The following is a 27,700-nucleotide window of genomic DNA, read 5'->3' on the forward strand; positions in this document are numbered from 1 at the left end:
GAAGCTGATTTGTCTCTAGATAGGAAATTTGGATGATTTTGGGTGTCAAGGAGCAAAATTTTGAGGATTATTGGTCTCTACATATAAAATTTTGGGTGGCAAGGAACTAAAATTGGGGGATTTTGGGTGTCTAGGGATGAAATTTGGGTCTGCAGGTGTGAAATTTGGGGGATTTTGGGTCTCTAGGAGTGAATTTTGGAGGTTTAGGAGTTAAATTCGGGCGATTTTGGGTTGCTAGGAGCGAATTTTGGGGGCTTTAGGAATGAAATTTAGAGGATTTTGGGTGTCTGGGAGTTTTTGGGGTGTATTGGAATGAAATTTGGAGGTTTAGGAGCAAAATTTGGAGGATTTTGGGTGTCTAGGAGTGAAATTTGGGGTTTTTTGGGTCTCCAGGTATGAAATTTGGGTGTCTGGGAGCGAAATTTGGAGGCTTAAGAGTTAAAATTGGGGAAATTTGGGGGAATTTGGGTCTCCAGGTGTGAAATTCGGGTGTCTAGGAGAAAAATTTGGAACTGTAAGATTGAAATCTGGGCGAATTTGGGTGTCTAAGAATGAAATTTGGAACACTCTTCGTCTCTCGATAGGAACTTTGGGGGATTTTGGGTGGCTAGAGGTGAAATTTTGGGGCTCTAGGAGTGAAATTTGGAGGATTTTGGGTCTCTAGGTATGAAACTTGGAGGATTTTAGGAGTCTAGGAGTGAAATTTGGGGGATTTTGGGTGTCTAGGAACAAAATTTGGGGCTCCAGGTGTGAATTTTGGGTGTCTGGGAGCGAAATTTGGAGGATTATTTGTCTCTAGATATGAAATTTGGAGGATTTTGGGTCTCCAGGTGTGAAATTTGGGTGTCTAGGAACTAAAATTGGGTGATTTTGGGTGTCAAGGAGTGAAATTTTGGTCTCTAGGGACGAAATTTGGATGTCTAGGAGCCAAATTCGGAATGTTAATGATCTCTAGATACAAAATTTGGATGATTTTGGGTCTCCAGGTGTGAAAATTTGGTGTCTAGGAGCAAAATTTGGGGGATTTTGGGTTGCTAGGAGCAAATTTTGGGTCTCTAGGAGCGAAATTTAGAGGTTTAGGAGTTAAATTTGGGGGATTTTGGGGGTCTAGGAACAAATTTTAGGGGTCTAGAAGTGAAATTTGGGGGATTTTGGGTCTATAAATCTGAATTTTGGGTGATTTTGGGAGTCCAGGAGCAAAATTTTGGAGATTTTTGGTGTCTAGGAAAGAAATTTGGGGAATTTTAGGGTCAAAAACCCAAATTTGGAGAATTTTTGGGTCCAAAAGCCAAATTTGGGAGATCCAGGAGGTAATTTTGGAGCTTCCAGGGATATTTAAAACCCAAATTTTGGGGATTTTTTGGAGCTTTTTGGGAGTTTGGATTTAAATTTTAATATTTTGGTGTCAAAAGGGATTGAAAAAATCCCAAAATTGGGGAAAATGAACCCAAAATTTTGTCTTTCTTCCCACCTTTCCCAGCAATAAATACAATTTTTGCAAATTTTGTCCCAAAATCGCTTTTATTCCAATAAATAAAAGTTACAAAAAGGGGAGGAAGGGAGGAGAGGGAGGAAAAAACCCCAAAAAGTGACTTTTATCCCAAAAAAAAAGTAAAAATTTCCCACAAAAAACAATCCAAAAATAAGAAAAATTCTAAAAATAATAAAAATTTAAAAATTAAAAAAAAATTGCCCTAAAAATAAAAATTTCAAAAATGACCTTTAAAAAAAGGAAAAATAGGAAAAAAAAACGGAAAAAAAGTGACTTTTCATAAAAAAAAATCAAAATTCCCAAAAAATAATAAATTCCCTAAAAATTGACCTTTAAAAAACGGAAATAAACGGAAAAAAAATAGGGAAAAAGTGACTTTTATCCCAAAAAAATGAGGAAAAATGGGAATAGAAAGGGATTGAGGCTGAAATTGCCCCAAAAATTGGTAAAAATGACCTTAAAAAGTTGAAAATTTGGGAAATTTTGGGGAAATTTTGGGAAAAAAAGGGTGGGGGAGGGGAGAGCACCTTGAAAATTGGTTAAAAAGTCCCAAAAATGAGATTTTTAAAAAGTGAGGAAATTGGGGAAAAGTTGGGAAAACAGGAAAAAATTGGGGAAATGGAAAAATATGGAAAAAAAATGGGAAAAAAACGGAAAAAAAAGGGAAAAATGTGAAAAACAAAAGAAGAAATCAGAGAAAATGGAAAATGAAAGAAAAACAGAATTGGAATAAATTGGAATTAATGGGAAAAAATAGAAAATTAATTTAGGAAGAAATTGGGGAAAATAGGAAAAAAAAAATCAGAAAAAATAGGAAAAGATTTGAGAAAAAAATTGGGAGAAATGGAAACAAAATAACGGAAAAGAATTGGAATTAAAAAACGGAATAAAATATTTTAAAAAAGTTAAAAAAATTAAAAATAAAATTCCTGTTTTAAATTGGAATAAAATTCGGGAAAAAACAGGAAAAAATTGGAAAAAAAAAAAAAAGGAAAATTGAGAAAAAAATGGGAAAAGAAGAGGAAAAAAATAGAAAAACTTTTAAAAATCTGAAAAAAATGGAAAAAATCAGAAGAAACTGGAAAAAATAGGAAAAGTAAAATTCAGGAAAAAAAAATTTGAAAAAATTAGAAAAAAAATGCAAAAAATAAATAGAAAGATATTTTTAAAAAATACAAAAAAATCAGGAAAAATCAGAAAAAATTCCAGGAAAAATGCAAAGAAAAATATCAGAAAAAAAGCAAAAAAAAACCTGAAAAATTCCAGAAAAGTAGACAAAAAGAATCTGGAAAAATCAGGAAAAACGCAAAAAAATTGGGGGAAAAAAAGCAAAAAAGAGGAAAAATTGCAAAAAAAAATCTGAAAAAGATGCAAAAAAAATCTGAATAAAAAGCAAAAAAAAATCAGAAAAAAAGCAAAAAAATCAGAAAAAAATCGAAAAAAAATCGAAAAAAAATGCAAAAAATCAGAAAAAAATTACCAAAAAAATGGGAAAAAATTACAAAAAAAATCGGAAAAAAATCGGAAAAAATGGGAAAAAATCAGGAAAAGTGGGGGATGGAGGGAGCGAGTTTTGTGTTGATTTTTGTGTTGATTTTTGGGTGATTTTTGGGTTGATTTTCGGGTTTTTCAGATCAGATCAGCCACGTTGAGCGGCATCTCCTCGATGGCCGTGTTGTAGAAAGTCTCGATGTCCCTCAGGGTTCTCTTGTCCTCCTCGGTCACCATGTTGATGGCGACGCCTTTGCGGCCGAAGCGACCCCCGCGGCCGATGCTGGAACGTTCCGGAAGGTTCCAGAGAATTCCAGAGAATTCCGGAGAATTCCAGAAAATTCCGGGAGAAAACAGGGAGAAAAAGAGAAAAAATTGGGATTTTATAGGGAAGAAATGAGGTTTTTATAAGGGAAAATAATTGGGTTTTCCTAATTGACTGCTGTGTCCAATGTTGGAACGTTCTGGAATGTTCCGGGGGATTCCGGAGATTCCAGGGAATTCCGGGAGAAAATGGGGAGAAAAAAAGAGAAAAAATGTGATTTTTAATAGGGAAAATTGAGTTTTTATGGGGGAAATTTCCTAATTGACCAACGCAGCTGATGCTGGAACATTCCAGAAGGTTCCAGAAGGTTCCGGAGAATTCCGGAGAATTCCAGAAAATTCCGGGAGAAAATGGGGAGAGAAAAAGAGAAAAAAAAAGTGATTTTTAATAGAGAAAATTTGGGTTTTTGTAGAGAAAAAAATGAGGTTTTTATAGGGGAAATTTCCTAATTGACCCCCGCGGCTGATGCTGGAAGGTTCCGGAAGGTTCCGGAACATTCCAGAGAATTCCGGGAGAAAACAGGGAGAAAAAGAGAAAAAAATTAGGGGATTGAGGAGAAAAATTAGGGTTTTTATAAGGGAAAAATTGGGTTTTTATAAGGGAAAATTTGGTTTTTGTAAGGGAAAATGGGGTTAAGCGACCGCCGAAGCTGATGCTGGAATGTTCCAGAATGTTCTGGAATGTTCCAAGAGAAAATGGGGAAAAAAATGAGATTTTTAATAAATAAATTTTTTATATTTTAAATAAATATTTTAATAAATAAATAAATATTTTAAATAGTTTAATAAATAAATATTTTAATAAATAAATATTTAAATAAATATTTTAAATAAATCAATTTTTTCCCTATTTCTTTAATAAGGAAAAATGGGGTTTTTAGTACAGAAAAATGGGATTTTATTAGGAAGAACTGAAGTTTTTATAAAGGAGAATTTGGGTTTTCCTAAGCGCCTGCTGCGGCTGATGCTGGAACATTCCGGAAGGTTCCGGGAGATTCCGGAAGATTCCAAGGAATTCCGGGAGAAAATGGGGAGAAAAAAGAGAAAAATGGAGGATTTTTATAGGGGAAAAATTGGGGTTTTTACATGGGAAAAATTGGGATTTTGTTGAGGGAAAATTGGGGATTTTATTGGGAAAAATTGGGGTTTTTAGAGGGAAAAAATTGGGATGTTAAAGGGGAAAATTGGGTTTTCCTACAAAACCTCCGCGGCCAATGCTGGAAAGTTCTGGAATGTTCTGGAATATTCTGGGAGATTTCAGTAGAAAATAGGGAGAAAAAGATAAAAAATTGGGTTTTTTAATAGGGAAAAATGTGGTTTTTATAAGGCAAAAATTGGATTTTATAGGGAAAAAAATTGGGGTTTTTTAATAGGAAAAATGAGGTTTTTATTAGGGGAAATTGAGGTTTTTATTAAGGCAAAATTGGATTTTTAATACAGAAAAATGTGATTTTTATTAGGGAAAAAATTGAGATTTTATAGGGGAGAAATTAAGGTTTTTAGTAGGGCGAAATTCAAGTTTTTATAGACCAAAAAAGTGCTTTTTATAGGGAAAAATTGGGATTTTATAGGAAAGAAATTGGGAGTTTTACTTAGGAAAAATTGGGTTTTTTGTAGTGGAAAAATTGGGGTTTCTATGGGGTAAAAACTTGATTTTTTATGGATAAATTGGAGTTTTTTTACGGAAAATCAGGTTTTTTTTTAATGGAAAAATTAGGAATTTTTCAGGGAAAATTCCCCAACTCTTTAAAATCCCATTTCCTCCCCAAAAACTCCTAAAAAATTCATTTTTTTTCTTCTCCCTCACCCTTTAAATCCCATTTTCTCCCTAAAATTCACCATAATTCGGATTTTTTTCCCTCCCAGCCATGAAATTTGATGTTTTTCTCCCCAAAATTCCCCAAATTTGTGATTTTTTCATATTTTTTCCTCACCGGTGAATGTAATTCTCTCGGTTGGTTGGCAAATCGTAATTGATCACCAGAGAGACTTGCTGAACGTCGATGCCTCGAGCCTGGGGAGAGAAAAAATTCATTTATTTTTGTGTTTTTTGGGAAATTTTGGGATTTGGGATTTTTGGGGATTTTTTGGGAATTTTTTTTGATTTTTTGGGGGATTTTTTTGGGAATTTTTGGGGGATTTTTTGGGATTTTATTTGATTTTTGGGGATTTTTTAGGGATTTTTTTTGGAATTTTTTTTTAATTTTTGGGGAATTTTTTTTTGTTTTTTGGGGATTTTTAAGGAATTTTTAGGAATTATTTTTTGGATTTTTAGGGGATTTTGGGAGGAATTTTAAGGGATTTTTTGGGGATTTTTTCCGAATTGTTTTGGATTTTTTAAAGATTTTTTTGCAATTTTTTGGGGAAATTTTTAGGGATTTTTTGAGGATTTTTTGGGGAATTTTTAGTGATTTTTTTAGGAAATTTTTGAGGTTTTTTTTGTATTTTTAAGGGATTTTTTTGGGAATTTTTGGGGATTTTTTAGGGATTTTTGGGGAATTTTTGCAATTTTTTTGGCATTTCTTGGGAATTGTTTTGGGGAATTTTATTGTATTTTTTAGGGAATTTCTGGGATTTTTGAGGGAATTTTTTAGGGATTTTTGGGGAATCTTTTGGGATTTTTTTTTATTTTTTAGGGAATTTTTTCCCCAAAATTTCACGTTTTTCCCTCTTAATTTTGAATTTTTCCCTCAAATTTTCAGACTTTTCCCAGAAAATTTTAGGGTTTCTTCCCAAAATGTTGAGTTTTTTCCTTAAAATTTTGGTTTTTTCCTTAAAATATTGAGTTTTTCCCTGAAATTTAGAGTTTTTTCCCCCATAATTTCTGGTTTTCCCCAAATTTTTGGGATTTTTCCCCCAAAAATTTGAGTTTTCCCCCCAATATTTCATTTTTTCCCCAAAATTTCTGGGTTTTCCCCCCAAAATTTATTTTTTCCTCAAATTTTGAGTTTAAATTTTGAGTTTTCCCTTTAAAATTTCAAGTTTTTTCCCCAAAATTTCGAGTTTTTCCCCCAAATTTTTGGGATTTCTTTCCCCCAAATTTCCTTTTTTTCTCATAAAATTTCAAGTTTTTCCCCCAAAATTTTATTTTTTCCCCCCAGATATTGGGATTTTTCTCCCAAATTTTTGGGGTTTTTCCCCCAAATTTTTTGATTTTTTTCCCCCAAAATAATGAGGTTTTTTCCCCAAATTTTTGGTTTTTTCCCCCAGATTTTTGGGTTTTTCCCCTAAAATTTTGAGTTTTTCCCCCAGAATTTAATTTTTTCCCCAAAATCTGGGTTTTTTCCCCAAAATTTTGTGGTTTTTCCCCCAAATTTTTGGGATCTTCCCCCCCAACATTTCATTTTTCCCCAAAATTTCTGGTTTTCCCCCAAATTTTTGGGATTTTTTCCCCCAACATTTCATTTTTCCCCAAAATTTCTGTTTTTTCCCCAAATTTTTGAGATTTTTCCCCCAAAATTTCATTTTTCCCCAAAATTTCTGGTTTTTCCCCAATTTTTTGGGATTTTTCCCCCCCAACATTTCATTTAATCCCAAAATTTCTGTATTTTCCCCCAAATTTTTGGGATTTTCCCCCAAATTTTTGAGATTTTTCCCTCAGAATTTCTTTTTTTTCCCAAAATTTCTGTTTTTCCCCCAAATTTTTAAGATTTTTTCCCTCAAAATTTCTTTTTTTCCCCAAAATCTCTGTTTTTTCCCCAAAATCCCATTTTCCCCCAGACTGACCAGCAGGTCGGTGGTGATGAGCACTCGGCTGGATCCTGACCGGAACTCCCTCATGATGACGTCACGCTCCTTCTGGTCCATGTCGCCGTGCTGCCAGGGGGCGGGGTCACAGCAGGCCACGCCCACCCGGTCTAAGCCACGCCCACCCCAGCACAGGCCACGCCCACCCGGTCCAAGCCACGCCCACATCGAGCACAGACCACGCCCACATCCAGCCCAGGCCACGCCCACCCAGTGTAAACCTCGCCCACATTAAATTCAGGCCACGCCCACCCGGTGGAAGCCACGCCCACATTAAACTCAGGCCACGCCCACTCGGTTTAAGCCACGCCCACCGCCCAAGCTCCTCCCTCTTTCCACATTTCTCATTTTTCCCCAATTTTTTTGCATTTTTCGACCCAAAAATGCCTCAAATTTCTTTTTTTTTTAAAACCCATTTTTTCCCCATAACTCCCAAATTCCCATTTTTTTCCCCAAAATTCCCATTTTTTCCTTCAAATTTTTATTATTTTCCCCAAAATTCCCAAACCAAAAACCCCCAAACTCCCCAAATTTGGGCAGCAGCCCCTCCCCCTCCCTTAACCCCATAACCCCTTTTCATCCCTGAAATTGCTTTTTTTTCCCCAAAAATTCCCATTTTTCTCCCAAAATTCCCATTTTTTATCCCAAAATTCCCATTTTTTAATCCCAAAATTCCCATTTTTTTCCCTAGAAATTCCCATTTTTTCCCATAACTTCCAAATTCCCATTTTTCTCCCAAGTTCCCATTTTTTTCCCCAAAATTCCCATTTTTTTCCCAAAATTTCTATTTTTTCCCCCAAAATTTCTATTTTTTTCCCAATAACTCCCAAACCAAAAACCCCAAACTCCCCAAATTTGGGCAGCAGCCCCTCCCCTTTAAGCCCCTCCCCCTCCCTTAGCCCCACCCCTTAACCCCTTAACCCCTTTTCATCCCTAAAATTGCTTTTTTTTCCCCAAAAATTCCCATTTTTCTCCCACAATTCTCATTTTTTTATCCCAAAATTCCCATTTTTTTCTCCCAAAATTCCCATTTTTTCCCCTCGAAATTCCCATTTTTTCCCATAACTCCCAAATTCCCATTTTTTTCCCCAAAATTCCCATTTTTTCATCCCAAAATTCCCATTTTTTCCGCCAAAATTCCCAATTTTCCCCAATAACTCCCAAACCAAAAACCCCAAACTCCCCAAATTTGGGCAGCAGCCCCTCCCCTTTAAGCCCCTCCCCCTCCCTTAGCCCCTCCCCTTTCCTTAGCCCCTCCCCTTTCCTTAGCCCCTCCCCTTCCCTTAGCCCCGCCCCTTTCCCAGCCCCGCCCCTACCATGGCGGACACGGTGAAGTCTCTGGCGTGCATCTTCTCCGTTAGCCAATCCACCTTGCGGCGAGTGTTGATGAAGATCACGGCCTGGGTGATGGTCAGCGTCTCGTACAGGTCACACAGCGTGTCCAGCTTCCACTCCTGATCATCAATAATCGATAATCGATCAATAATCAATAACCAATAATCAATCAATAATCGATAACTGATCAATAACGATCGATAACTGAGCGATAAACAGCCTGGGTGATGGTCAGTGTCTCGTACAGGTCACACAGCGTGTCCAGCTTCTACTCCTGATTGATTGATAATCGATAATCAATAACCGATCAATAATCGATAATCAATAATTGATCAATAATGTATCGATAGTGATCGATAACTGAGCTATAAACAGCCTGGGTGATGGTCAGCGTCTCGTACAGGTCACACAGCGTGTCCAGCTTCCACTCCTGATCGATAACCAATAATCGATCAATAGTCAATAATCAATAACTGATCAATAATTGATAATTGATCAATAACGATCGATAACTGAGCTATAAACAGCCTGGGTGATGGTCAGTGTCTCGTACAGGTCACACAGAGTGTCCAGCTTCCATTCCTGATCGATAACCGATCAATAATCAATAATCGATAATCGATCAATAATTGATAATCAATAATTCATCAATAATCGACCAACGGTGATCGATAACTGAGCTATAAACGGCCTGGGTGATGGTCAGCGTCTCGTACAGGTCACACAGCGTGTCCAGCTTCCACTCCTTATCAATAATCAATAATCGATAATCAATAATTGATCGATAATCAATAACCGATCAATAACTGATAAATGATCAATAGTGATCAATAACTGAGCTATAAACAGCCTGGGTGATGGTCAGTGTCTCGTACAGGTCACACAGCGTGTCCAGCTTCCATTTCTGATCAATAATAATCAATAACTGATAACTGATCGATAATCGATAACTGATAAATGATCGATAGTGATCGATAACTGAGCTATAAACGGCCTGGGTGATGGTCAGTGTCTCGTACAGGTCACCTAGCGTGTCCAGCTTCCACTCCTGATAATCAATAACCAATAATCGATCAATAATCAATAACCAATAATCGATCAATAATTGATAACAGATCAATAACGATCGATAACAGATCAATAAACAGCCTAGGTGATGGTCAGCGTCTCGTACAGGTCACACAGAGTGTCCAGCTTCCATTCCTGATTGATTGATAACCAATAACTGATCAATAATCGATAATTGATCAATAATCAATAATCGATAATTGATCAATAACGATTGATAACTGAGCTATAAACGGCCTGGGTGATGGTCAGTGTCTCGTACAGGTCACACAGCGTGTCCAGCTTCCACTCCTGATAATCAATAACCAATAATCGATAACTGATCAATCATTGATAACTGATCAATAACTGATCCACAGTGATCAATAACTCAGATTATTGATCAATACTGAGTGACTTGGGAGCAAAAACAGAACTGACTGTAAAATGTCCAGAAGTGACCATAAAGTGACCCTAAAGTGACCTCAAATTACCCCAAAAAACCCCAAATAACACCAAAGTGACCCAAACTTCCCCCAAATGTCCCCAAATAACCCTAAAAACCTCAAATTGTCCCCAAATGTCCCCAAACTGTCCCCCTGTCCCCCCCGCTCAGGGGCCGTTCCCCAAACTGTCCCCAAATGACCCCAAATTGACCCCAAATGTCCCCAAACTGACCCCAAATAACCCTAAAAACCCCCAAATTGTCCCCAAACGTCCCCAGACTGACCCAAAACCCCCAAATTGACCCCAAACTGCCCCTAAAGTGTCACTCTGTCCCCCCCGCTCAGGGGCTGTCCCCTAAATTGTCCCCAAATGACCCAAACTGATCCCAAATGACCCAAACTGACCCTAAATTGTCCCCAAATGACTAAAACTGACCCCAAACTGACCCCAAATAACTCCAAATTGACCCCAAAACCTCCAAATTGTCCCCAAAACCCCTAAATTGTCCTTAAATTGACCCCAAATGTCCCCAAATTGTCCCCAGACTGTCCCTCTGTCCCCCCCGCTCAGGGGCCATTCCCTAAATTGTCCCTAAATTGTCCCCAAATGACCCCAAATTGTCCCCAAATGACCCCAAAACCCTTAAATTGTCCCCAAACTGTCCCCCTGTCCCCCCCGCTCAGGGGCTGTCCCCTAAATTGTCCCCAAATGACCCCAAATAACCCCTAAGTGACCGAAAAGTGACCCCAAATTGTCCCCAAATGACCCCAATTGACCCTAAAGTGACCCCAAACTGACCCCAAATGACCCGAAATTGTCCCCAAACTGACTCTAAATGACTCAAACTGACCCTAAATTGTCCCCAAATGTCCCCAAACTGACCCCAAATGACCCCAAATGTCCCCAAATGACCCCAAATGTCCCCAAACTGTCTCTCTGTCACCCTCGCTCAGGGGCTGTTCCCCAAACTGACCCCAAACTGACCCTAAATTGTCCCCAAATGACCCCAAACTGTCCCCAAATGACCCAAATGTCCCCAGACTGTCGCTGTCCCCCCCGCTCAGGGGCTGTCCCCACGGAGGGGGAGGGGCAGCCCATGGTCCAGGGGGGTCACGTGATCACTGTGGCATGGTGACACTGCGGGTGACCACGGCAGGACAACCGCCAATCCTGCGGCCATGCGGGGAGGGGACACCAGGGGACACCAGGGGACACCAGGGGACACCAGAGTGACCCCAAAGGGACCCCAGAGTGACCTCAGAGTGACATAAAGTGACCCAAAATTGACCTTAAATTTACCCAAAATGACCCAAAGTGACCTGAAAGGACCCCAAAGAGACCCTAAAGTGACATAAAGTGACACTAAGTGAAATTAAATGACCCAAAGTGACCCCAAAGTGACCGTAAAGTGACATAAAGTGACCCGAAATTGACCTTAAATTCACCCAAAATGACCTAAATTGACCCAAAATGACCCAAAGTGACCCCAAAGTGACCATAAAGTGACCTGAAATGGCCCAAAGTGACCCTAAAGTTACCCGAAAGTGACACAAAGTGACATTAAATGACCCAGTGACCCCAAAGTGACCCCAAAGTGACCCTAAAGTGACCCAAAATTGACCCTAAAGTGACACAAAGTGACACGAAATTGGCATAAAATGACCCAAAATTGACCCCAAATTGACCCTAAAGTGACACAAAGTGACCCTAAATGACCCAGAGTGACATAAAATTGACCCCAAAGTGACCCAAAGTTACACTACAGTGACCCCAAAGTGACATAAAGCGACCCCAAAGTGACCCAAAATTGACCTTAAATTCACCCAAAATGACATAATTGACCCAAAGTGACCCCAAAGTGACACTAAAGTGACCTGAAATGGCCCAAAGTGACCCTAAAGTAACCCGAAAGTGACCCAAAGTGACATAAAATGACACAAAGTGATGACAAAGTGACCCTAAAGTGACCCAAAGTGACATAAGGTGACACAAAGTGACAAAGTTACCCTAAAGTGACACAAAGTGACCCAAAGTAACTATAAAGTGACCCAAAAGTTACCCAAAATTGACCTTAAATTCACCCAAAATGACCTTAAATGACCCCAAAGTGACCCTAAAGTGACCCAAAGTGACCTAAAGTGACCCTGAAGTGACACAAAGTGACTCCATAGTGACCATAAAGTGACTCGAAAGTGACCATAGTGACCCAAAAGAGACCCAAAGTGACATGAAGTGACCATAAAGTGACCCAAAGTGACTCCAGAGTGACCCTAAAGTGACCCCAAAGTGACACAAAATGACCCGAAGTGACCCTAAAGTGACCCCAAAGTGAAACTAAGTGACACTAAGTGACCCCAAATTCACTCAAAATTACCCTAAATTGATCTGAAATGACCCAAAGTGACCCTAAAGTGACACTAAATGATCCCAAAGTGACTCCAGAGTGACCCCAAAGTAACCCTAGTGACCCTGAGTGACCCCAAAGTGACCCCAAAGTGACCCAAAGTGACCCCAGAGTGACCCTGAGTGACCCAAAGTGACACAAAGTGGACCTAAAACCCAAAATTGAGATAAAATGACCCAAAATGGACCTAAAACAACCTGAAATTGACCCAAAATCGACTTAAAATTACCCAAAATTGCCCAAAATCCCCAAAATTTCCCCCAGATTTCACCTTAATATAGAATTGTCTGATTCCCTCCAGAATTAATTCTTCTTTTTTCACCAAATTTTCCACAAAATCCCCAAAATTCTCCATTAAAAAAAAAAAAATTCTCCATAAAATCCCCAAAAATCTTCCTAAATTTCCCAAATTTTCCCAAAATCCCCAAAATTTCCCCCAAATTTTACCTGAATACATAATTTCCTGATTCCCTCCAAAGTCAATTCCTCTTTTTTCACCAAAATTCTCAATAAAATAAACAAAAAAAATCTCAATAAAATCCCCAAAATTCTCAATAAAATCCCTAAAAAAATCTCAATAAAATCCCTAAAAATCCTCCTAAAATCCCCAAATTTTCCCAAAATCCCGGGAATTTCCCCCAAACTCACCTCCCTCTCCACGTTGATGTAGAATTGCCGAATTCCCTCCAGAGTCAATTCCTCTTTTTTCACCAAAATCCTGATTGGATCTCTCATGAACTTCTTGGTGACCTCCAGGACATCCAGGGGCATGGTGGCCGAGAGGAGAACCACCTGGGGGGGAGAAATCCCAAAATTCGGGGTCAGGACCCCAAAAAATGGGGAGAAAACCCAAAAATTTGGGGTCAGGAGCCCAAAAAACCTTAAAAAACACCCCAAAAACACCAAAAACCCACAAAAAACACTAAAAAACCCTAAAAATCACCCAAAAAACCTAAAAAAACCTCCAAAAACACAAAAAAACCCCCCAAAAATCCACCTGGGAATTCAAAAAATTGATCCCAGAACCACCTGGGGGGAAAAATCCCGAAATTCGGGGTCAGGACCCCAAAAAATGGGGAGAAAAACCCCAAAAATGGGATCAGGACCCCAAAAAATGGGGAGAAAACCCAAAAATTTGGGATCAGGACCCCAAAAAATGGGGTAAAAACCCCAAAAAATCTAAAAAAACAAACAAAAAAACCCCAAAAAACACATTTAAAACACGAAAATATCAACCTGGGAATTCCTAAAATCTCAGGTGGCCGAGAGGAGAACCACCTGGGGGGGAAAAATCCCGAAATTCGGGGTCAGGACCCCAAAAAATGGGGAGAAAAACCCCAAAAATGGGATCAGGACCCCAAAAAACCCTAAAAACCACCCAAAAAACCTAAAAAAAACTCCAAAAAACACAAAAAAACCCCCCAAAAATCCACCTGGGAATTCCAATAATTGATTCCTGATCCACCTGGGGGGGAAAAAATCCCAAAATTCGGGGTCAGGACCCCAGAAAATGGGGAGAAAACCCAAAAATTTGGGGTCAGGACCCCAAAAAACCCTAAAAACCACCCAGAAAATCTAAAAAAAACCCAAAAAAAGTCCCAAATATACAAAAAAAAAATCAATCTGGGAACCCCTAAAATTGATTCCAGATCCACCTGGGGGGGAAAAATCCCAAAATTTGGAGTCAAGACCCCAAAAAATGGGGAGAAAAACCAAAAATTTGGGTTTAGGACCCCAATAAACCCTAAAAATCACCCAGAAAACATAAAAAAGCCCTAAAAAAACCCACAAAAACCACCAAAACACCTTAAAAAAATTCACCTGGGAATTCGAAAAATCCCAAAATTCGGGGTCAGGACCCCAAAAAATGGGGAGAAAACCCAAAAATTTGGGATCAGCACCCCAAAAACCACCCCAAAAAACTTCCAAAATTCCAATTTTTCCACCCAAATTTACTCTAAATATCACAGGAAAATTTCTCCCAAAATTCCCAAATTTCCCCCAAAAATCCCCAAAATTTCCCCCAAATGTCCCCAAATTTTCTCCCAAAATCCCAAAATTTCCCCAAAAATCTCCAAATTTCCCCCAAAAATTCCCAAAAAAATCTCCAAATTTCCTCAAAAATCCCCTAATTTCTCCTAAAAATTCCCGAATTTCTTTTAAAAATCCCCTAATTTCTCCCCAAGTCTCCGAATTTCCCCAAAAATCCCCAAATTTATCTCAAAAATCCCCAAATTTCCCCCAAAATCTCCAAATTTCCCCCAAAAATCCCCCAAATTTTCCATGAAAAACACCAAAATTTCCCCCAAATTTCCTAAAATTACCCCAAAAATCCCCAAATTTCCCCAAAATTTCACTAAAATCTTCAAAATCCCCAAAACTTCCCCCAAAATTCTCCATATAATCCCCAAATTTCCCCAAAAATTCCCAAAAATTTCTCCAATTTCTCCAAATTTTCCTAAAAATTTCTCCCAAAATCCCCAAATTTCTCCCCAGAATCCCCATATTTTCCCAAAAACCCCCAAATTTTTCCCAAATTTCCTCCAAAAATCCCCAAATTTCCCCTAAAAATCTCCAAATTTCCCCCAAAAATCCCAAAATTCCCCCAAAATTCCCCAAAATCCCCCTTACCACCGCGGCCGCCAGGGGGCGCTGCGCGCTATGGGATTTCCCTATACAAAAAAACCTCATTTTTGGGTCATTTTTTCGCCTTTTTTTTTCGGGATTTTCGGGATTTTCCCGAATTTGGGGTTTTTTTGGGGGAATTGGGGCCGATTTGGGGTTTCCCCACCTGCGTGTTTCCGCTCAGCTTCTGGAAAATGTCGTAGATTTGATCTTTGAATCCTCTGCTGAGCATCTCGTCGGCTTCGTCCAACACGAACATCTTGATGAACTTCGGGGCTGAAAACGGCAAATTCGGGAAAATTCGGGAAATTTGGGGTGTCTGGGGGGAGTTTGGGGGGAAATTTGGGGATTTTTGGGGAGATTTGGGGGATTTTGGGAGAAATTTGATGATTTTGGGGGATTTTGGGGGACTTCTAGGGGAATTTTGGGGAATTGGGGGTTTTTTCGGGATTTTTTGGGATTTTTGAGAGAAAATTTGGGGATTTTTAGGGAAATTTTGGGTATTTTGGGGGAATTTGGAGAATTTTGAAGGAAATTGGGGATTTTTAAGGGAAATTTTGGGATTTTTAGGGGAATTTGGGGGGATTTTGGGGATTTTAGGGGAAATTTAGGGCATTTGGGGGATTTTTGGGGAATTTTGGGGATTTGGGATGGAACTTGGGAAGGATTTGGGATTTTTTTGGGAGATTTTGGGGGTTTTTGTGTAATTTTGGGGTTTTCAGCTGAATTTTGGGATTTTGCAGGTGAATTTTGGGATTTTTTTTGGGGTGAATTTTGTGCTAAATTTTAGGATTTTTGGGTTAATTTTTGGGATTTTGAGTTCATTTTTTGGTTAAATTTTGGGATTTTTGGGTTAAATATAGGGATTTCCTGACTAAATTTTGGGATTTTTTGGCTACATTTTGGGATTTTTAGGTTAAATTTTGGGATTTTTTGGGGTTTTTTGGGTGAATTTTGGGGATTTTGGAGATTTTTTTGGCTACATTTTGGGATTTATGGGTTAAATTTTGGGATTTTTGGGATAAATTTTGGCATTTTTGGGTTAAATTTTGGGATTTTTGGAATAAATTTTGGCATTTTTGGGTTAAATTTTGGGATTTTTTGGCTAAATTTTGGGATTTTTTGGTGAATTTTTGGGTAAATTTTGGGATTTTTGGGTGAATTTTGGGATAAATTTTGGGATTTTTGGGGTGAATTTTGGGATTTTGGGGATTTTTTTGGCTACATTTTGGGATTTTTGGGATAAATTTTTGGATAAATTTTGGGATTTTGAGTTCATTTTTTGGTTAAATTTTGGGATTTTTGGGTTAAATTTTGGGATTTTTGCCTGAATTTTGGCATTTTTGGGTAAATTTTGGGATAAATTTTGGGATTTTCGGTTAAATTTTGGGATAAATTTTGGGATTTTTTGGCTACATTTTGGGATTTTTAGGTGAATTTTGGGTTAAATTTTGGGATTTTTTGGCTACATTTTGGGATTTTTAGGTGAATTTTGGGTTAAATTTTGGGATTTTCGGTGAATTTTGTGATAAATTTTGGGATTTTTTGCTAAATCTTGGCAGTTTTGGGTTAAATTTTGGGATTTTTTGCCTAAATTTTGGGATTTTTCGTGAATTTTGGGATAAATTTTGGGATAAATTTCTGGATTTTTGGGTGAATTTTGGGTTAAATTTTGGGATTTTCGGTTCCCCCTCAGTCGTTGCCATGATCATCCCCAGAGAGGATTTTTGGGTGAAAATCTCACAGAACGTGGAGTTTCTGCCCCTCCCCCCCCGGGGTCAGGTGACACGCAGCTCATCCTCGGGGGAAAATCCCAAAATTCCCCAAAATTCCCAAATTTCCTAAAAATTCCCAAAATTTTAAACCCAAAAATGTCCAAAAAATGGGAAAAATCCACCAAAAAATGGGAAAAATTCACCAAAAAATGGATTTTTTAAAGTGAAAAACACCCAAAAAAAACCCAAAATTCCCAAAATTCCTAAAATTTCCCAAAATTTTAAACCCAAAAATGTCGAAAAAATGGGAAAAATCCACAAAAAAATTGGATTTTTCGAGTGAAAATTGGGATTTTTTATTAATTTTCTGGGGAAAAAACCCCCAAAATTCCCAAATCTCCAAAATTCCCAAAAAGTCCCAAAATTCCCAAAATTCCAGACACCAAAAAAGTCGTAAAAATGGGAAAAATCCACCAAAAAAATGGGATTTTTGGAGTAAAATTAGGGATTTTTAGTAATATTTCAGGGGAAAAAACCCTAAAAATTACTAAAATTCCCAAAAATTCCCAAAATTCCCAAAATTTCAGATCCCAAAACCATCGAAAAAATGGGAAAAATCCACAGAGATATTTCCTATTGAAAATTTCAAACATTATTTTATTTACAATTTAAATCTATTTTTTCTCATTTTTTCCCCATTTTTTATCACATTTTCTTCATTTTTTCACCGATTTTCCCCATTTTTTTTTTCTTTTCGGGGTTTTTGGGGTCCCTGAGTCCATTTTCGGGGTGAATTTTGGGATTTCTGGTCTCACTCACAGAGATATCTCCTGTTGAGCATGTCAAAGACTCCCCATTTTAATTACATTTTATGTTGGATTTTCCTCATTTTCACTCATATTTTCCCCATTTTTTGATGGATTTTCCTAATTTTTTTTTCTTTTCGGGGTTTTCAGGGTCCCTGAATCCATTTTTGGGGTGAATTTTGGGATTTCTGGTCTCACTCACAGAGATATCTCCTATTGAGCATCTCGAACACCATTTTAAATCATTTAAATTTATTTCCATTTTTTCTCACTTTTTCCCCATTTTTTCACCGATTTTCCCCATTTTTTTTTTCTTTTCGGGGTTTTCGGGGTCCCTGAATCCATTTTTGGGGTGAATTTTGGGATTTCTGGTCTCACTCACAGAGATATCTCCTGTTGAGCATGTCGAAGACTCTCCCCGGCGTTCCCACCACCACATGCGGAGCTTCCAGCTGCAGTTTCTGCACTTCTGCCCTGACGTTGGTGCCGCCGATGCAGGCGTGGCACGAGGCGCCCATGTAGTCCCCCAGGGCCATCACCACCTTCTGGATCTGTGATGTCATCAGTGATGTCATCAGTGATGTCATCAGTGAAAAAATCCCCATTGAAATCCCATGAAAAATGTGAAATTCCCACGAAAATCCCACTAAAACCACCAAAAATCCCAATAAAATCCCATTTCTGAGGCGCCCATGTAGTCACCGAGGGCCATCACCACCTTCTGGATCTGTGACGTCATCAGTGATGTTATCAGTGATGTCATCAGTGACGTCATCATACCAAAAACCCCCGAAATTCCCACAAAAATCACATTAAAAATGGTAAAATCCCATTTATAAAATGCCCATGTAGTCCCCGAGGGCCATCACCACCTTCTGGATCTGTGACGTCATCAGTGACATCATTAGTGATGTCATTAGTGACGTCATCATACCAAAAAACACAAAATTCCCATGAAATTCCCACGAAAATCCCATTAAAAATGGTAAAATCCCATTAAAAATCCCATTTCCCAGGATCCCATGTAGTCCCCCAGGGCCATCACCACCTTCTGGATCTGTGACGTCATCGGTGACATCATCAGTGACGTCATTAGTCACGTCAGCATACCAAAAAACCCAAAAAAACCCCAAAAAAACCCCAAAATTCCCATAAAATCCCACTAAAAACCAAAAAATTTCCCCAAAAATCCCATTTTTGAGTATCCCATGTAGTCACCGAGGGCCATCACCACCTTCTGGATCTGTGACGTCATCAGTGATGTCATCAGTGACATCACCATACCGAAAAACCCCGAAATTCCCACAAAAATCACATAAAAAATGGTAAAATCCCATTAAAAATCCCATTTCTAAAGATCCCATGTAGTCCCCCAGGGCTTCACCACCTTCTGGATCTGTGACGTCATCGGTGATGTCATCAGGGAAAAAATCCCCATTGAAATACCATGAAAAATGTGAAATTCCCATGAAAATCCCACTAAAACCACCAAAAATCCCAATAAAATCCCATTTCCGAGGTGCCCGTGTAGCCCCCCAGGGCCATCACCACCTTCTGGATCTGTGACGTCATTGATTACGTCATCAGTGACGTCATTAGTGACGTCAGCAAGCAAAAAACCCCCAAAATTCCCATGAAAATCCCACTAAAAACCAAAAAATTTCCCCAAAATTCCCATTTTTGAGTATCCCATGGAGTCCCCCAGGGCATCAACACCTTCTGGATCTGTGACGTCATCGATTACGTCATCAGTGACGTCATCATACCAAAAAACCCCGAAATTCCGACGGAAATCCCATTAAAAATGGGAAAATCCTAAAAAAATCCCATTAAAAATCCTATTTATAAAACACCCATGGAGTCCCCCAGGGCCATCACCACCTTGTGGATCTGTGACGTCATAAATTACGTCATCGATGACGTCATCAGTGACGTCAGCAATCAAAAAAAACCCGAAATTCCCACGAAAATCCCAGTAAAACCACTAAAAATTCCATTAAAAATGTGAAAATTTCATTAAAAACAGGATTTTTTAAAGTCCCAAATTTTAGCCTTTGGACTCAGGAGAACTTTGTGGATTTGTGACGTCATTGGTGACGTCATTGATGACGTAATTGGCAAAAAGGAACCCAAAAATTTCCCCTTTAAACCCCAAAATTTTCCTCAAAAACCCCAAAATTTCCCATAAAATTCCCAAAGGTTCCCCTAAAATCCTCAAATTCCCTTAAAAATCCACAATTTCCAACATAAAACCCCAAAAACGTGTTCCCAAATCATTCCCAAAACCCCAAATTCCCCCAAACTTCCCCCAAAATCCTGAAATTTCCCCTAAAAAAATCCACAATTTCTCCTAAAATAACCCAAAAAAAATCCCCAAATTATTCCCAACACCCAAAATTTACCCCAAATTCCCCCAAATTTCCCCCAAAATCTTTAAATTTCCTCTAAAAAATCCAATTTCCCATAAAAAAAAACCCCAAAAAATCCCCAAATTATTCCCAAAACCCAAAATTTACCCAAAATTTACCCAAAATTTACCCCAAATTTACCCCAAATTTTCCCAAATTTCCCCAAAATCTCTCAGGTTTGTCTCCCAAGCATGAACCAGTTTGGCCACTGGTCCAAACTGGGATGAACTGGGAATTTTTGCTTTTCCCCCACCGGATTTGGGATTGAGGCCTGAAGGACTCACCCTGCCCAGGCGGCTGGGGGAGACTGGTTTGGACTGGTTTATACTGGTTTATACTGGTTTATACTGGTTTGGACTGGTTTGGATTGGTTTGGAGTGAGTTACACTGGTTTGGACTGGTTTGGAGTGGTTTATACTGGTTTGGACTGGTTTGGTTTAATTTAATTTATAACCATTGATTTATACTGGTTTAGACTGGTTTATACTGGTTTGGAATGAATTATACTGGTTTATACTGGTTTGGATTTATTTAATTTAATTAAATACATAACCAGTAATTTATATTGGTTTATACTGGTTTAGACTGGTTTGGAGTGAGTTAAACTGGTTTGGAGTGAATTACTAGACTGGTTTATACTGGTTTGGACTGGTTTCAAGTAATTTAGTTTATTTTAATTTATAACCATTAATTTATACTGGTTTGGAGTGAATTACACTGGTTTATACTGGTTTGGAGTGAATTATACTGGTTTGGAGTGAATTACACTGGTTTATACTGGTTTGGAGTGAGTTATACTGGTTTGGGCTGCTTTGGAGTGAATTATACTGGTTTATACTGGTTTGGATTAATCTGATTTAATTTAATTTACAACCATTAATTTATACTGGTTTATACTGGTTTGGGTTTAATTATACTGGTTTGGAATGAGTTATACTGGTTTATACTGCTTTAGATTAATTTGGTTTAATTTAATTTATAACCATTAATTTATATTGGTTTGGAATTATTTAGAACAAATTATACTGGTTTATACTGGTTTGGAGTGAATTATACTGGTTTATACTGGTTTGGAGTGAATTATACTGGTTTATACTGGTGCGTGCAAAGCTGCAATACAAACTCTAACCACCAGATGGCACAATAAAAATAGATTTTACTGGTTTAAACTGGTTTTAACTGGTTTGTCACAATCCAAACTGGTCCATACTGGTTTTGTACTGGTCCAACGCAGACCTGAGCCACCTGAGACCACTGCAGATATGATTTTTACTGGTTCAAACTGGTTTAAACTGGTTTTTTGTGGTCCTTACTGGTTTGTATTCATCCATGCAAAGCTGCAATGTAAACTTTAACCACCAGGTGGCGCAATAAAAATAAATTTTACTGGTTTTAATCAATTTTCACTATTTTTTACTGGTTTTTACTGGTTTTAACTGGTTTGTCCATCCCCAAATTGCCCCAAACCAGTCCATACCGCTCTGTACCGGTCCATACTGGTTTAAACTGGTCCGAGCTGGTTGGTATTGCAAAGCTGCAATGCAAACTTTAACCACCAGGTGGCGCAATAAAAATGGGTTTTACTGGTTTTAACCAATTTTAACAGTTTTTTACTGGTTTTAACTGGTTTTTCCCACTCCAAACCTCATCAAACCAGTCCATACTGGTCTAAACCGGTCCTTACTGGTCTATACTGGTCTGTACTGGTCCAAACTGGTTTGTATTGCAAAGCTGCAATACCAACTTTAACCACCAGGTGGTGCAATAAAAATGTGTTTTACTAATTTTAACCAATTTTAACCAATTTTTACTAGTTTTTACTGGTTTTTCCCACCCCAAACCGGTCTGAACTGGTTTATACTGGTTTGTACTGGTACCTGCTGGGCGAGCTCGCGGGTCGGCGCCAACACCAGGGCCTGAGTGGCTTTGAGCTCCAACTCCACCTGCTGCAGGATGGAGATGGCGAAGGTGGCGGTTTTACCTGTGCCGGACTGCGCCTGCGCGATGACGTCATAGCCTGGAACAAGTAAAGGACAGGTGAGTACAGGTGAGTTACAGGTGTGTACAGGTGAGTTACAGGTGTGTAAATGTGAGTTACAGGTGTGCACAGGTGTGTAAATGTGAGTTACAGGTGTGTAAAGGTGTGCCAGACTCCGCCTGAGGGATGACGTCACAGCCTGGAACAGGTAAACGACAGGTGAGTCACTGACAGGTGTGTACAGGTGTGTAAATGTGAGTTACAGGTATGTACAGGTGAGTTACAGGTGTGCACAGGTGTGTTACATGTGTGTAAAAGTGTGTAAATGTGAGTTACAGGTGTGTACAGGTGAGTTACAGGTGTGTACAGGCGTGCACAGGTGTGTACAGGTGTGTAAATGTGAGTTACAGGTGTGCACAGGTGAGTACAGGTGTGTAAATGTGAGTTACAGGTGTGTACAGGTGTGTAAAGGTGTGTGAATGTGAGTTACAGGTGTGCAAATGTGGAGTTACAGGTGTGTACAGGTGTGTAAATGTGAGTTACAGGTGTGCTGGACTGTGCCCGAGCAATGACGTCATAGCCTGGAACAGAACAGGTAAGGCCAGGTGAGTCACTGCCAGGTGAGCACTGGGCTGAACTGGGATTGTCCTGCCAGCCACAAGCTATACTGGTCTATACTGGGATCACCTGAGCTCACCTGAGTACACCTGTGCAGGTAAATTCAGGTAAATCTCACCTTTGATACAGGGCAGGATCGCTCTCTGCTGGATGGCTGAAGGTTTCTCAAACCCATAAGCTATACTGGGAGCACTGGGATGGCTCTGGGCCATACTGGGCCATACTGGTCTATACTGGGATTACCTGTCCAGGTAAATCCAGGTAAGTCCAGGTAAATTCTCACCTTTAATGCAAGGTAAAATGGCTCTCTGCTGGATGGCCGAAGGTTTCTCAAACCCATAAGTTATATCAGTAACTCTAACCCATACTGGGCTATACTGGGTTATACTGGGATTACCTGTACAGGTAACTCCAAGTAATTCTTACCTTTGATACAAGGTAAAATGGCTCTCTGCTGTATCGCTGAAGGTTTCTCAAACCCATAAGTTATACTGGGAGCACTGGGAAGGCTCTGTGCTATACTGGGATCACCTGAGCACACCTGAGCTCACCTGAGCTCACCTGTCCAGGTAAATTCTCACCTTTAATACAAGGCAGGATCGCTCTCTGCTGGATGGCCGAAGGTTTCTCAAAGCCGTAAGTTACATCAGTAAGTCTAACCCATACTGGTCTATACTGGTCACACCTGAGCACACCTGTCCAGGTAACTCTCACCTTTAATACAGGGCAGGATCGCTCTCTGCTGGATGGCCGAAGGTTTCTCAAACCCGTAAGCTATACTGGGAGCACTGGGATGGCTCTGTGCCGTACTGGGCCATACTGGTCTATACTGGTCACACCTGAGCACACCTGTCCAGGTAACTCTCACCTTTGATGCAGGGCAGGATCGCTCTCTGCTGGATGGCTGAAGGTTTCTCAAACCCATAAGCTATACTGGGAGCACTGGGATGGCTCTGGGCCATACTGGGCCATACTGGTCTATACTGGGATTACCTGTCCAGGTAAATCCAGGTAAGTCCAGGTAAATTCTCACCTTTAATGCAAGGTAAAATGGCTCTCTGCTGGATGGCCGAAGGTTTCTCAAACCCATAAGTTATATCAGTAACTCTAACCCATACTGGGCTATACTGGGTTATACTGGGATTACCTGTACAGGTAACTCCAAGTAATTCTTACCTTTGATACAAGGTAAAATGGCTCTCTGCTGTATCGCTGAAGGTTTCTCAAACCCATAAGTTATACTGGGAGCACTGGGAAGGCTCTGTGCTATACTGGGATCACCTGAGCACACCTGAGCTCACCTGAGCTCACCTGTCCAGGTAAATCTCACCTTTAATACACGGCAGGATCGCTCTCTGCTGGATGGCTGAAGGTTTCTCAAACCCATAAGCTATATCAGTAACTCTAACCCATACTGGGCCATACTGGTCTATACTGGGGTCACCTGTACAGGTAACTCCAGGTAAATTCTCACCTTTGATACACGGCAGGATCGCTCTCTGCTGTATGGCCGAAGGTTTCTCAAACCCATAAGCTATATCAGTAACTCTAACCCATACTAGGCTATACTGGGTTATACTGGGATCACCTGAGCTCACCTGTCCAGGTAACTCTCACCTTTGATACAAGGCAGGATCGCTCTCTGCTGTATGGCCGAAGGTTTCTCAAAGCCGTAAGCTATACTGGGAGCACTGGGATGGCTCTGTGTTATTCTGGGCTATACTGGGTTATACTGGGATCACCTGTCCAGGTAAATCCAGGTGAGTTCTTACCTTTGATACAAGGCAGGATCGCTCTCTGCTGGATGGCCGAAGGTTTCTCAAAGCCGTAAGCATAAATTCCTCTCAGCAGAGCCTCCGACAGGTTCATCTCGTCGAAGCTGTCCACCACCTCGTGCCAGTTGCTCTGCACCAGTACAGACCAGTATGGACCAGTTAGAACTGGTATGGACTGATACACACCAGTACAGACCAGTACAACCCAGTTAGGACCGGTATGGACCAGTACAGACCAGTACAAACCAGTACAGACCAGTTAGAATTGGTATGGACTGATACAGACCAGTACAAACCAGTGCAAACCAGTTAGAACCAGTGAGGTTTAGATCACTCCCAGTCCCTCCCAGTATGGATTAAACTCCTCCCAGTTCATCCCCAGTATGACTCCAGTCCCTCCCAGTATGATTTAAATCACTCCCAGTTCATCCCAGTATGGCCCAAGCTCCTCCCAGTTCATCCCAGTTAGTCTCCAGTCCCTCCCAGTACAGATTAAACTCCTCCCAGTTCATCCCAGTAAAGTCCAAACCCCTCCCAGTATGATTCTGACTCTTTCCAGTCCCTCCCAGTATGGATTAAATCACTCCCAGTTCATCCCAGTATGGATTAAACTCCTCCCAGTTCATCCCCAGTATGACTCCAGTCCCTCCCAGTATGGATTAAATCACTCCCAGTTCATCCCAGTATGATTTAGATCACTCCCAGTTCATCCCAGTAAGGCCCAAACTCCTCCCAGTATGGTTCTGACTCATTCCAGTTCCTCCCAGTATGATTTAAACCACTCCCAGTTCATCCCAGTTCAGCCCCAAACCCCTCCCAGTCCATCCCAGTATACGTTAAACTCCTCCCAGTGCCTCCCAGTCATTCCCAGTCCACTCCAAACCCTTCCCAGTCCCTCCCAGTCCCTCCCAGTTTCTCCCAGTATCCCCTAAACTCCTCCCAGTCCCTCCCAGTTTATCCCAGTTAGGCCCCAAACCTCTCCCAGTCCATCCCAGTATAATCTAAACTCCTCCCAGTGCCTCCCAGTTAACTCCAAACCCTTCCCAGTCCATCCCAGTCTCTCCCAGTATGGATTAAACTCATCCCAGTATCCCCTAAACTCCTCCCAGTCACTCCCAGTCCATCCCAGTTCAGCCCCAAACTCCTCCCAGTCGCTCCCAGTTCACTCCAATCCATTCCCAGTCCATCCCAGTACAAATTAAACTCCTCCCAGTCGCTCCCAGTCCATCCCAATTAGGCCCCAAGCCTCTCCCAGTATGGATTAATCCCCTCCCAGTCCCTCCCAGTATATCCCAGTTCGGCCCCAAACTCCTCCCAGTCCCTCCCAGTTCACTCCAATCCCTTCCCAGTATATCCCAGTTAGGCCCCAGTCCCTCCCAGTCTTTCCCAGTCCATCCCAGTTCAGCCCCAAGCCTCTCCCAGACCCTCCCAGTATGGACTAAACTGCTCCCAGTTCATCCCAGTCTCTTCCAGTCAATCCCAGTTTATCCCAGTTAGGCCCCGAACTCCTCCCAGTTCACTCCAATCCCTTCCCAGTCCATCCCAGTTAGGCCCCAAACCCCTCCCAGTCCATCCCAGTATAGGTTAAACTCCTCCCAGTGCCTCCCAGTCTCTCCAAACCCTTCCCAGTCTCTCCCAGTATGGATTAAACTCCTCCCAGTCGCTCCCAGTCTCTCCCAGTATATCCCATTAGGCCCCATTCCCTTCCCAGTCTCTCCCAGTTCACTCCAATCCCTTCCCAGTCCATCCCAGTTCACTCCAGTTCCCTCCCAGTCCCTCCCAGTGTAAGTTAAACTCCTCCCAGTGCCTCCCAGTCCATCCCAGTTAAGCCCCAGTTCCCTCCCAGTCGCTCCCAGTATATCCCAGTTAGGCCCCAAACCTCTCCCAGTCTCTCCCAGTTCACTCCAGTCCATTCCCAGTCCATCCCAGTTCATCCCAGTTAGGCCCCAGTCGCTCCCAGTGTAAGTTAAACTCTTCCCAGTCCCTCCCAGTCCCTCCCAGTATATCCCAGTTAGGCCCCAGTTCCCTCCCAGTCTCACCTCGATGACTCCATCCGGCTCCATCCCCTCCGGGCCGCTCTCGCGGGATCTGCCGGGAACGATGGGACGACACCGTGACGTCACCTCGTGACGTCATATCGCGACATTCCCCCCCGGAGTGACCGGAAGTGGACATTCCCCGCCCCCCTCCGACCACGCGGCGCCGCCGGAAGTTCCCTCACGGGGTAGCCCCGCCCACTTCCGGTTGGACCAGCCGACCAATGGGCGGCCGCGCTTCGCGTGACGTCACGGCGCCCGGGGGGACAATGGAGGCGCGCGCGGCGCAGACCACGTGGGGCGGGGGGGGAGGGGGGGGGGGGGAGAAACCAAAGCGGAAAAAAACCCAAAAAAACCGGAAAAAAACCATAAAAATCGCCGAAAAAACCGGAAAAAAGCGGCTGGAGAGCTGCGGGGGGGAGCGGGAGAGAGGCGGGGAGGCGGAAAATGGGGGAAAAAAGAAGGAAAATGGTGGAATTTAAGGGAAAAAAGCGTGAGGGGGAAGCGCGGCGCGAACCGTGAGGGGAGAGAGGAAAGCGCGGGAAGCGCTGAGGGGAAATTCCCCTCCCCCCTCCTTTTCCCTCCCCCCTCCCCGCTTTTCCCACGCTTCCCCTCCCCCCCCAGCCCCCCCAGGGCCTCCCCTCCCCGTTTCTATCGCGATATATCGCGCTCGCCGCCGCACCGGCTCTCGTGACTCGCCGACATCTCCTCGCCGCTCTGAGGCCTCGCCGCGCCCGCCGCCGCCTTAAGTACCGCCGGGGGGCCACGCCCACCGCGCCGCTGATTGGCCGGGCGGGTAAACCACGCCCACGCCGCGCGCTGATTGGGTGAGCGGCGCCCACGCTGCGCGCTGATTGGTTGGGTTTTAAACCACGCCCGCGCTGTTCGCTGATTGGCTGAATGAGCCAAGCCGCGCCCATGCTGGTTGCTGATTGGCTAAGCAGCTCAAGCCACGCCCACCTGGCGGTGCTATTGATATAATGGGAGGGGGCGTGGCTTGGGAGGAAGGGGCGTGGCTTGGAGACCACGTGGGGTGCTCGGCAGCCCCTCCCCCCTCCGGGATCCCAAAATGTTCCTAAAATGTCCCCAAAATGTCACTAAATGGCCTCAAATTCACCCCAAATCCTCACCCGGAATGTCCCAAAAATGTCCCCAAATTCACCCCAAAATGTCCCTAAAATGTTCCCAAAATTTTCCCAAAAACGTCCCCAAAATGTCCCTAAATGGCCTCAAAATTCACCCCAAATTTTCCCCCCAAATTCGACCTGAAATGTCCTCAAATCTTCGTCCGGATTGTTCCCAAAATGTCCCCAAAATATCTTCAAATTCACCCCAAAAAAATCCCCAAATCCTCTCCCCGAAATATTCCCAAAATGTCCCAAAAATGTCCCCAAATTCACCCCAAAATGTCCCAAAAATGTCCCCAAAAATCCCCAAATTCTCCTCCCAAAA

General features: G+C 41.5%; 1 protein-coding gene and 2 long non-coding RNA genes across 6 annotated transcripts; 2 read left to right on the plus strand and 1 right to left on the minus strand.

Annotated features, from left to right (window-relative positions):
- Window positions 1-302: 302 nt before the first annotated feature.
- On the plus strand, window positions 303-1,502 carry LOC146423165 (uncharacterized). The gene is made up of 3 exons (XR_014847703.1): window positions 303-437; window positions 637-747; window positions 1,039-1,502. It is a non-coding gene; the product is annotated as an uncharacterized LOC146423165 (long non-coding RNA).
- Window positions 1,503-3,092: 1,590 nt separating this feature from the next.
- EIF4A1 (eukaryotic translation initiation factor 4A1) lies at window positions 3,093-27,036 on the minus strand. Of its 2 annotated transcripts, XM_085045200.1 has the most exons (12): window positions 26,931-27,036; window positions 26,252-26,300; window positions 24,210-24,342; window positions 22,368-22,400; window positions 21,719-21,861; window positions 17,816-17,984; window positions 15,079-15,188; window positions 12,936-13,079; window positions 8,371-8,508; window positions 7,034-7,123; window positions 5,242-5,321; window positions 3,093-3,266 (listed from the first exon to the last, which is right to left on the minus strand). In XM_085045200.1, exons 1-12 carry the CDS (start codon window positions 26,951-26,953, stop codon window positions 3,122-3,124), a joined length of 1,257 nt encoding a protein of 418 aa, XP_084901326.1. In that variant the 5' UTR covers window positions 26,954-27,036; the 3' UTR covers window positions 3,093-3,121. The 2 variants fall into 2 exon arrangements, with proteins under 2 accessions (XP_084901326.1, XP_084901325.1); XM_085045199.1 differs by lacking the exon at window positions 22,368-22,400 and having other exon boundaries at window positions 21,719-21,858.
- On the plus strand, window positions 21,895-22,411 carry LOC146423167 (uncharacterized). 3 transcript variants are annotated; one of them, XR_014847719.1, is made up of 4 exons: window positions 21,895-21,982; window positions 22,054-22,115; window positions 22,158-22,280; window positions 22,334-22,411. It is a non-coding gene; the product is annotated as an uncharacterized LOC146423167 (long non-coding RNA). The 3 variants fall into 3 exon arrangements; XR_014847718.1 differs by having other exon boundaries at window positions 22,158-22,284; window positions 22,328-22,369; XR_014847720.1 differs by lacking the exon at window positions 21,895-21,982 and having other exon boundaries at window positions 22,103-22,167; window positions 22,199-22,284; window positions 22,328-22,369.
- Window positions 27,037-27,700: the final 664 nt, after the last annotated feature.

This window comes from Lichenostomus cassidix, unplaced genomic scaffold (assembly GCF_008360975.1).
Source record: "Lichenostomus cassidix isolate B80296 unplaced genomic scaffold, HeHo_3.0 HiC_scaffold_34, whole genome shotgun sequence".
Lineage (NCBI taxonomy): Eukaryota > Metazoa > Chordata > Aves > Passeriformes > Meliphagidae > Lichenostomus > Lichenostomus cassidix.